The 10,813-nt window shown below is 59.2% G+C and overlaps 1 protein-coding gene across 1 annotated transcript in view; it reads right to left on the reverse strand.

Annotated features, from left to right (window-relative positions):
* Positions 1–2,452: 2,452 nt before the first annotated feature.
* The window catches only part of LOC119107080 (phospholipase D1), a 44,558-nt gene continuing 36,197 nt past the window's right edge, over positions 2,453–10,813 (reverse strand). Inside the window, exons 22-27 of the mRNA XM_037230439.1 lie at positions 10,479–10,604; positions 9,935–10,069; positions 7,984–8,089; positions 7,327–7,536; positions 6,955–7,077; positions 2,453–4,430 (exon numbers count right to left, since the gene is read on the reverse strand). Of these exons, the coding sequence (XP_037086334.1) occupies positions 4,329–4,430; positions 6,955–7,077; positions 7,327–7,536; positions 7,984–8,089; positions 9,935–10,069; positions 10,479–10,604 (802 nt within the window). The 3' untranslated portion in view covers positions 2,453–4,328. The remainder of the gene's footprint in view (positions 4,431–6,954; positions 7,078–7,326; positions 7,537–7,983; positions 8,090–9,934; positions 10,070–10,478; positions 10,605–10,813) is intronic.

Raw genomic sequence — 10,813 nt, forward strand, 5'->3', positions numbered from 1 at the left:
GCTGGTCACATACGTCTGCCACGAACAGTTTGCTCGTTTTGGACACAAAGGCAGCGCGATGTTCTGACCTTCCTATTGTAAATAAGTATTGTGTGCGTGTCTTCGCTTTTTATGCCACTGCATTTAGACAATTTGCCGCATATGCTTGCAAGATTCATCATGATATTCGCCATAAAATTTCACATGGTTGGCTCTCCGGTTATATGCGCCTTTTTCTAACGTTTTTTTAAAGTATATATACGACTATTTTAATGTTCCGGTTGCCCCTCAGAATTACGACCGAAATCCAGCGTCCCGCAGCGCATTGAAGTATCGGCAGTGACGTGTGACACCAGTGACGTCACGCTAACGTTAAGCGAAGATAAAACGAGAATCACTTTAGCTCTCCGCGTTTTAGCCCCCTTCCACGGCCTTAAGCACGGCCCATGCGAACAGCAGTGTCCAAACACCTCCCATTATTGGTTCTGGATATTCCCGCAACGGGTCACACGTATCAGATAAATGGTGAGAAAATGCATACCACGAATCGTTCGATCAAAAGAGCACCATACGAAAAATTCCGTACGTAGAGGCGGGGATGCTGAAAACCGCATAAAGGGAATGCTATGTTCACAAATGCACGAGGGACATTCGCATAACAAAGGGAACGCGGCATGGAGAATTGCGTTGGCGAATATGTGTGACGCGAAAAACTGCTCAGCCAAACAAGAACAATACCGCAATGCATGCTAAGTTTTACCCAGGCGGAAATTCGTCGACGCCTAGCTTGACGCTGACGAAGTTTGGAAACGCGAATAGGCCTCTGAGCCGCAGCGAATGCCATTAAGGACATCTGCGTACATCTTTAGGTCTATCACGTACCTTTCGCACACTTCATCGCACCCTGTCCTAACAAAACGCAGCTGCGAATTCCGTCACAGCGCACTTTTGCAGCACGAAAGAGAGTGATGCGATGTTTTGAACACACAAAATAGGATAACAAATCGGCTCATTTACTTATCATATTCGCTTTGTTTATATGATAATTATCTTAACGCAACATCGTCCATGCGTACATAGTCTATCTCACAGGCATGATATACGAAGATGTCGTATTTATATGTACATTTGTGTCGCATTTCTATGTCAGGATCTCGGCGTAGCTGACATTTGCCCAAGGGAAAGATGCTGAGGATCCAATACGGCACTTTGCATAAATTGGGTTAGCTTTCGCGCTGGATACAAGCTCCAAAACGGGCGCATTGTTTGGGCTGGGTAAATGCGACGATCGGCTGGTACTGTTGGCCCATTAGGGCACGGTCACGTCGTCAGCCCACTAGGGCACGGTCACGTCGTCAGCCCACTAGGACACGGTCACGTCGTCAGCCCACTAAGGGACAGTCACGTCGTCAGCCCATTAGGGCACGGTCACGTCGTCAGCCCATTAGGGCACGGTCACGTCGTCAGCCCACTAGGGCACGGTCACGTCGTCAACCCACTAGGGGACAGCCACGTCGCCAGTCTGCTAGGGGACGGCCACATCGGCACGGCAGCTCACTAGAGGACGGCCACATCATCAGCCCGTTAGGGCACGGTCACGTCGTCAGCCTACTAGGGCACGGTCACGTCGTCAACCCGCTAGGGGACAGCCACGTCGGCAGCTCACTAGGGGACGGCCACGTCGTCGGCCCGCTAGGGCACGGTCACGTCGTCGGTCCACTAGGGGACGGCCCTGGTAACGGGACCGAGGGCAAATTATCTTGTGGACTCGGACGGCACAACTTAGTGAGGGATTTGGCACACCCGCAGCATTCTCTGCTCACGAAGTGTCGTGAATGAAGTCATCGACTGAGCGAAACATTTGAGGCCATTCCCAAAATATAAACGTGATATTTTCGTGTTCAGGCTATGCATTGTGTGCTTCGCATGAATGTCAACACCCGGACCAACTATATAAATATGTCTTGCATAGTATTGAGCGAGCGCGCGTGGGCGGCCCGTCGCACCTGGTCGGCTGCCTTGCAACAAAGATCGCGTTGCTGTCGCCACCAATACCCAAGGGGCCACGTGGCTGTCTAAGCGGACGCATGCCACCTGGTGCCGCCACTTCGAAACGGCAGCTTGTTGGTGCAATATATTTCTGACCACCGGAACAACGCAAACCAATCACTACAATGATATCAAAGCAAAGCCCCACACGGAGGCTTTGCAATCACTACAAAGCCCCACACGGCAATCACTACAAAGCCCCACAAGGCAATCATTACAAAGCCCCACACGGAAGTGAACAATGAGTTGCAGTGCCGCCCCAGTGGAGTTGCACCACCTGCACCCTATCGCCGCTCTCATACCCGGCCGGCTCTGGTCACGCGCTGCGCGCCGCGCCGCAGACGCCGCGCGAGGCCCCGTGGCGGCCGGCAGCGGTGCCGCAAGCCCTCCTCCACGGACTGCCCGCCGCGTGTCAAACACACGCCCTCTTATAAAAGTGTATTTTTGCACCCCTATCGCACGCATGCATACTACATTCGATGTTCGAAGTAAAACCGAACGCTCGCGCTGCGGATAATTACTCGCTGCATTATCTTACGCTAACAGTAGATTGATAGCAAAGTTACTCAACCATTTGCCATGGTCGTTTTCAGCGGTCTTAAAACATTTTCAGATGAGCTGGCATCTCAGCTACAGCTTCACCGCACGGTGTTCGCAAATGTGGAGGACATATATTTGAACACTGACGCGATGACCATATCTTGCCAGTTACTCTTGCACGATTCGCGAATACGGGGACAACACCGACTGATGACTGACTGCCACTCTGTAATTCGTATGCGTAACATCGCATACATATAGCAGCCGCTGGTTCCAAAGGCTTTCACTTGGCACGGGTATTACGTGCATAGACCGACGCAGAAGCCATCGGTGCGTCGAGGCGGATGACATGACATACTACCGGCACGACCCGTCCGGTAAAGCAATTCCAAACCCAACCTGAACCCAAGATGGGTGCGCATGTGTGGTTCACACTGAAAACGACGGATTCTATGCCGGCTACGGCTTCCGCCCAGCTGACCGAATATTTCGAAAGGCACTTAACAATAGTGATAGCATCCAGCGGGCTTAAACAGCAAACAGGCGCTCGGCGGCTCCTCACACACAAGAGGGACAACAAAAGAAACGGCAATAAAGCTGCTCTAGTAAAAAACAACACGCTACCTGACGACTAATGTGCGTAGACATCTAGCCCCACGAGGGGTGGAGGGAAGGCGAGGGAGGGGGTGGCAGCTGCCTGGCGTCGCGGAGTGACCGGCAGGGGTCACAACACAATGAGCGCTGCGCAGCCGCCGGCTGTCGGATCAACGAGCGCACCGCTGCGCCAGCACACCAACACCCACCCCTGTGTCGTTTACCTCAGCGTGAGTGCAGGCTTATGCAGCTGTGAGAGAACCCAAGCCAATAGCAGAGCGCCACCGCCGGGGCCGACCCTTCGGCCACGCAGTGGTGGGGAGTGGACCGACGACGGGGGACGGCGGGCGAAGTCTGCTGCTGACGCCGCCCGCCCCCCGGGAGGACGACAGATTGTATGGTAATCACCAACACGCGGCGGCGACGCCCGCCATGTCAGAAGAGCCAAGACCACGCCCGACACCAGACACAGACCCGTACCAGCGCGCCGCCTCCACCCCGGCCGCCTGAACTGCGGCCAGAGCGGTGAGCGAGGAACACAGGCCAGCCGACCGCCAAGCCCGACGGTCGGCGTGGCCGCAGCCGGCTCGACCGAGCGCGGCGGCAGAAGCCGGCCGGCGGCGACCGAGCCCAGCCCGCGTCAGTTCCCGACGCCTCCGACAGGCGGCAGCAGCGTCGCGGAGCCGCGAATGCAGTCTGACGTGTCCATCGTGCGCACCAGGGTCGGCGAGTGCCTAGCCGAGCATGAACCGGGCATTTCTGAGCCCACGGCTGCAACACTGCTGCAGTTGACTCCCGGTCTTTACGTGGGCCCTCACAAACAGAACACCAGCCCTAGGCCTACCACGCCGCGCAGGTCATGCTGCAGGCGGCACAAGCGGTCTCATGTCTTCGCGGGCACCCCAGCTCTCGGCCATGTCCACACGCCAACTCTGACCCGACCTCAAGGCAAGGCGATCGGCAACAAGTCTCAGCTGGCAGCGAGGCGTGAGGGAACATCACAGCGACAGGTAAAACACACCGGCACCTCCGCCTGCGCTGAGAGGCAGCGCGGGCCGGTCGCGGCACGGGACGTTCAACAGGAGGCCAGCGCTGGCGTCCGGCCGCGGGGAGCTGACGGCGACGGCGGCCGCCACCGCTGCGGGCGGTCCTGCCTCGCGCCGCGTCTACGTCCACATGTAGGTGGGCACCAGCGCCTCCTTGGTGCCCAGGTCCGGGGTGAGGTCCTCCGACTCCAGGAACTCCAGCGGCAGGTCCACCAGGTGACCCTGTCGACGGCAGCGTTCCGGGTTAGCGGCTGCGGAGGGGAACGGGCAGTCGTGCGGCGGGGACCGCTCGCACATGCTACCCGCAATGCAGGGGATTTGGGGGGGGGGGGGGACCGGGAAAGTGTCTCAAGCACCGTGCACCGTGTATCTCCACTGGGTCAGCAATGCATGCTGTTTGGTTGAAGCCCCAGCAGTGAGTACAGTGCGTCTTCGCCCATACCAGTTTGCCGGGACATGCAAGGTTCAACGTTTAGCATGAATTTGAATCGCTACAAAATGAGCATCGCATGCGTATCGGGTTGCACGTAATTCTAGCATTCGCCTATATGAAACCGCTTTCTCCAAGTTTGAGTCCAAATCTGGTGGCTGGAAATAATCCCTTGACACCGCATATAATACCACCTGCGCCCGTCAACGTTTCATTCACTTTAAATGATCTGGATCTTTTAAAAAACAATGTGTGTGTGGAAGCAGCTATTACTGCTACCAGTGGGTACCGCGATTGTTGGCGCTGGCACACACAGCAAGTCTACCGCTCGCATAGGTCAGTCGCACGCGGTCTATCACTTTTAAACCTTCATGGCACGCACAACAACCAGGGACAACAAATGCAAGCAAGCAGGCGACGAAACAAGGAATTCCAGACGTTACAAATACCGGGCAAAAAGAATGAGCAGCAGCGGCGTATTATCATACAATGATTAGCAAAAAAGCTGGTCAGCGAACTGTAAGTCATTGCGGCTTACAGCTTTGCGTGACATAAGGTTGTCTTTGTGTGTGTCATAACTATCACACAGCATAAATAAACACTAATACTAGACAGCCCAAAACGTCACAACCAAACTGCTATTGTACCCCAGCCCATCTAGCAATTTGGGTTAAGCATCTTAGGCGTTAATCGGGCGTTCGGGACACAACCGCATACATTTATTTGCCCAATCTGGCAACCTCGACTCTATACGGATACATTGGCTCGACACACCATTTAAGTGGTTGGCATAAGCCCACTTCCCCCAATAAAAGGACACCAAATGTACGAGGATTAACGCCCTATCTCGAAAAAGGCTGACTTAAGGTTCTTCAGCATGTTGGTGGGGTGTAAACCAGCTTTCGAATCGTAAGCCAGCCGTGCTCGATAGCGGATGCAGGGAGCGACGACCAGCTACTAACGACTCGCCACTGAGCCCTCCTCGGGGCCTGTCGGCTCCAATTTCGGCGGAAGGCGAGGACAGGGGTCCTTACAGCCACCTGAGTTGGCAACGCTGCGTTCTCGCACAGCCCGCCGTGTTCCAGACGTCCCATGGCGTTGTGTGGAGCACGCGACACCCGCAGCGGCGACAGAGCGCGAGACTCCACTTCAGCACACAATACGCCACCTGCCCCCACGTCACTGCTCCGTCACCCGTCTCTGCACGCAGCGCCACCTATGCACCAGCCGGGGCGTACCGGCACGGACCCGGCACCGCCCAGACATCGCCACAGCGCCACCTACCCGCCAGCCGGAGCGTCCCGGTACGCACCCGCCACCGCCCCGACGTCACGACAGCGCCACCTACCTGGCGCGCCGACACCTACCGCTAGGTCCAGAGCGCGGTGGGCATGAGCGCCTCCTTGGTGCCGCGGGCCGGCCGCAGCTCCGCGTCACACAGAAAGTGGAGGGGCAGGAGCACCAGGTGGCCCTAGGTCACAGGCGGAGGCGGTGAGCGGGCCGGTGAACGGCGCATGCGCGGCTCAGCCGCCGGCCGGTTAGTCTGCAAGCTGCTATGTACAATGGCGTGGTGGCATGCCTGTCTGGGCCGGCGCCGCCCACCGTCCCGGCTGGGATGGCGTGCTCGCCGAGCCGTGGTGTGTGCACAGCAGTGGGTTAGTGCCAGGCACACGCTGCGATGCAGTTTAGGGACGACGGAACTGCGAGGAAAGGTGCGTTGAACGGCCTTCAAAGCTCCATTACACATGCTCGAAGAGTGTGACAGTCGACAGAAGTGTCAGCTATGGACGACGGATCGGGAGGAAGCGTCCACCGCGAGGACGCCACCGCAGCTATTTACACAGCAGTAGCGTCCTTTGTTAGGTGGTTAGGGTTACCCAGCAATGGGCACACGGCATGCCAGCCGACACCGTCTCTCTAGAACACCGCACATTTCAAGGCATATTATTATCTACAGCGTAGCTAAAACGGCGTAGCTAAAACGGCGTAGAGCTAAAACGGCTAGCTAAAACAGCGTAGCTAAAAGGGCGTAGCTTAAACGGCGTAGCTAAAACGGCGTAGCTAAAATGGCGTAGGTAAAACAGCGTAGCTCAAACGGTGTACGTAAAATGGCGTCGCTCAGACGGCCAAAGCCTGTCAATCAGAGGTTGTACCGGACCAAACCGTGACGCTACGCGAGCACGACTACGCTCTAGCTAGGGCGCGAGTCACGGGTGACCCACCAGCATGCCAGCTAGCGCTATCGGACGGTACAGTCGAGCCGTCCTGACGATCACAGGGGCCCCGCGCGGCCGGCCAGCACCCCACGCCACCTACCCGTATGTCCTTGAGCATCTCCTTGGCGCGCGACGGGTACGACAGCACCAGCGGCACCTCCGCTTGGAACGTCTGCAGCTGGGCGAAGCTCTTGACAGAGTCGGTCGGGATGCAGCGGAACACCTGGCGCGGACGGAGGCGGCCGACTGTCAGCAGAGCGGAGCACGGCGCCCAGCTGCGCCAGCCAGCAGCCGGCTGGCCCCGTCACGAGGTCGGCACACGCGCTGGCTCTTTCATGCATTGGCCCATCTGGACAGCATCCAGTCACGGTCTCATCAATTCCTCCCGAATACACCAGGGACATGTGACAGCCCCTGCGGGGCTTGACCCAAAGCCCGCCAGCCGAGTCCCAGCACCCCGTGCCCAACCCACCTTTTCGAACACGTCCGTGTTCTTGCTGGACGCCTTCAGCCAGACGCCCTTGTAGAAGGCGTCGCTGATCGGGTCGTTGACGTCCACGTCGTCGTTGGGCGTCTCCAGCAGACCCAAGTGCTCCTTGAACAGGTGACGGCGCATGGCCCCCGCGTACTTGCCCACCTTGACCGCCTCGCCGTTCATCACGCCCTCGTCAAACTCCAGATCCTGCGGGGCGGCCAGCCGGTCAGTGACGTCACCGGCCTCAATGTCGGTGTGACGTCACGGGGCGCGTGCGAACTCGGCGGCCTTACGCCGTGGCCGTGTCCTGGCCAGACGTCCCTCAGTCCGGCACCGCGAGTGCGAGCCGGCTGCCGTGTCACAAGCCACCGCCCGTTCGCGACCACGACCTCGCACCTACACAGGCCGCCAGACGTCCCTCAGTCCGGCACCGCGAGAGTGCGAGCCGGCTGCCGTGTCACAAGCCACCGCCCGTTCGCGACCACGACCCCGCACCTACACAGGCCGCCAGACGTCCCTCAGTCCGGCACCGCGAGAGTGCGAGCCGGCTGCCGCGTCACAAGCTACCGCCCGTTCGCGACCACGACCTCGCACCTACACAGGCCGCCGCGCCCGCGCGTGACGCCGCTTCGCCGGCCCGTCCCCGGTGCTCACCTCCACGACCATGCAGACCTCGGAGTCCCTGTTGCCCATCATGCTCCTGTCGTTGACGTTGGCCGAGCCGCAGATGACCGTGTCGTCGTCCACGATCATCAGCTTGCTGCAAAACACGCACACACACAAATCGTGAGCTGCGAGGGCCCGCAGAGACCACTACAGGGCTCAGGGAGACGCGTTGACCGAAACGGAACGGGACAAATGCGCACAGGTCGAGCAATGGCGTGTCAGAGTGCAGTGAGCTAGCGTTTCATGTGGAACTGGTGCACATATCGACTATCTAGCTGACAAAATAAAGCAGCCAGATCGGAAAAGGCGGTCACCTACAAGTCACGCACAGTCTGTCACAGCCGAGTACACAGGTATACAGCATATACTGCACCAGTGCGCTGTAACAACCGGAAACTAGAAGCAAAGGCTTTCGGGATCGACGTCATGTGGCTACACATTTGCAACATGATACACGCGACTTGTTGCGACAAAGCGTCAATCTGGACCCCAGCCATCGACACTGAGGCCGACGTCGTTCCCAGCCATCGACACCGAAGCCGATATCGACCTCAGCCATAGACACTGAGGCCGACATCGTTCCCAGCCATCGACACCGAGGCCGATATCGACCTCAGCCATCGACACAGCGTCGATCTTGACCCCAGCCATCGACATTGAGGCCGACATCGACCTCAGCCATCGACACTGAGGCCGACATCGACCCCAGCCATCGACACCGAGGCCGATATCGACCTCAGCCATCGACACAGCGTCGATCTTGACCCCAGCCATCGACATTGAGGCCGATATCGACCTCAGCCATCGACACTGAGGCCGACATCGCTCCCAGCCATCGACACCGAGGCCGATATCGAACTCAGCCATCAACACAGCGTCGATCTTGACCCCAGCCATCGACATTGAGGCCGACATCGACCCCAGCCATCAACACTGAGGCCGACATCGACTCCAGCCATCGACACCGAGGCCAATATCGACCTCAGTCATCGACACAGCGTCGATCTCGACCCCAGCCATCGACATTGAGGCCGACATCGACCCCAGCCATCAACACTGAGGCTGACATCGACCCCAGCCACTGACACCGAGGCCGATATCGTTCCCAGCCATCGACACAGCGTCGATCTCGACCCCAGCCATCGACGCTGAGGCCGACATCGACCCCAGCCACCGACACTGAGGCCGACATCGACCCCAGCCATCGACACTGACGCCGACATCGACCCCAGCCATCGACACCGAGGCCGATATCGACCCCAGCCATCGACACCGAAGCCAATATCGACCCCAGCTATCCACATCGATGCCGATATCGACCCCAGCTACCCACATCGAGGCCGATATCGATCCAGCCGTCAACACAGCGTCGATCTCGATCCCGGTCATCGACACCGAGGCTGACATTGTGCGCCGACCACTGCCAGACCATCCGCAGCCACGGACCGGGCGCCTGTGCCGGCAGTGATGCGGTTCGATAAGACGTGGACCTGACCGGGTGTCACCTGTGACTTGAGCTCGGCTGGCCCCGCCCGCCACCAGCTGTCCTCGGAGGACCGGCCCTCACCTGTGACCTGAGCTCGGCTGGCCCCGCCGGCCATCAGCTGTCCTCGGAGGACCGGCCCTCACCTGTGACCTGAGCTCGGCTGGCCCCGCCGGCCATCAGCTGTCCTCGGAGGACCGGCCCTCACCTGTGACCTGAGCTCGGCTGGCCCCGCCCGCCACCAGCTGTCCTCGGAGGACTGCCCCTCACCTGTGACCTGAGCTCGGCTGGCCCCGCCGGCCACCAGCTGTCCTCGGAGGACCGGCCCTCACCTGTGACCTGAGCTCGGCTGGCCCCGCCCGCCACCAGCTGTCCTCGGAGGACTGCCCCTCACCTGTGACCTGAGCTCGGCTGGCCCCGCCCGCCATCAGCTGTCCTCGGAGGACCGACCCTCACCTGTGCACGTAGATGAGCTCGGTGACCGGCTTGCCGCCCAGCTCCGAGTGGGTGCGCAGGCCGTGGAAGCTCACGAACTCGGTCGGGTCGTTCACGCCGCGGTCCTGCAGCCGCTTCAGCAGGCTGAACTGGCCCCTGCGGTCACCGATCACCGGTCACCAGTCCCCAGTCACAGGTCGCCGGATACAGGTCACATGTCACTGGTCAGAGGTCACCAGTCACCGGTTACGAATCATCAGTGACGACAAGCGGCAATCAGCGGCTGCCACAAGGGGGCCAGAAGTGAGCACACGCATGCACATGGGAACACGAACAACGCACATACCTGCGCGTACTGAATACAGGTCGCGCCTGAGACCCCGTAAATCTTCGGTCATATTCATAGCCAAGGACTTAACGGCTTGATGCACGACAATCATAAAAAATAAATAGAGCCAAAGCTCACGTGAGCGTGACGCGCAACCACAAGCTCACGTCCATCCTCCCACAAAACCGGCGGCCCGTCACCCATCTCCGGGTGCGCGCCCTCGGCGGCATCACTCACCGACAGATGGACGAGTAGTTCCAGTGGGTGATGGCCTGGATGGCCGTGCCGCCTGCCGTGCCCACCTGGCCCTCGAAGCCCGGCAGCAGCGGCACGATGACGAACACGCGGAACTTGGAGCCGTCCCTGCCGGCGGCGACGGCGCCCGTCACCACCCCGCTGCAGAGTCGGGAGATGTCTGGGGCCGGAGGGATGTCTGGGTCCGGGGTTATCTGTGGTCGGAGGAATGTCTATGGCCGTGGGGGGAGGGATTCTGTGGTCAGGGGGTGTCTATGGCCAGGGAGATGTCTGTGGTCGGGGATGTCTGGGGCGGGGGATGTCTGGGGCCGGGGGTT

The sequence above is a fragment of the Pollicipes pollicipes genome, unplaced genomic scaffold, assembly GCF_011947565.3.
Source record: "Pollicipes pollicipes isolate AB1234 unplaced genomic scaffold, Ppol_2.1 Scaffold_6686;HRSCAF=7923_pilon_pilon_pilon, whole genome shotgun sequence".
NCBI lineage: Eukaryota > Metazoa > Arthropoda > Thecostraca > Pollicipedomorpha > Pollicipedidae > Pollicipes > Pollicipes pollicipes.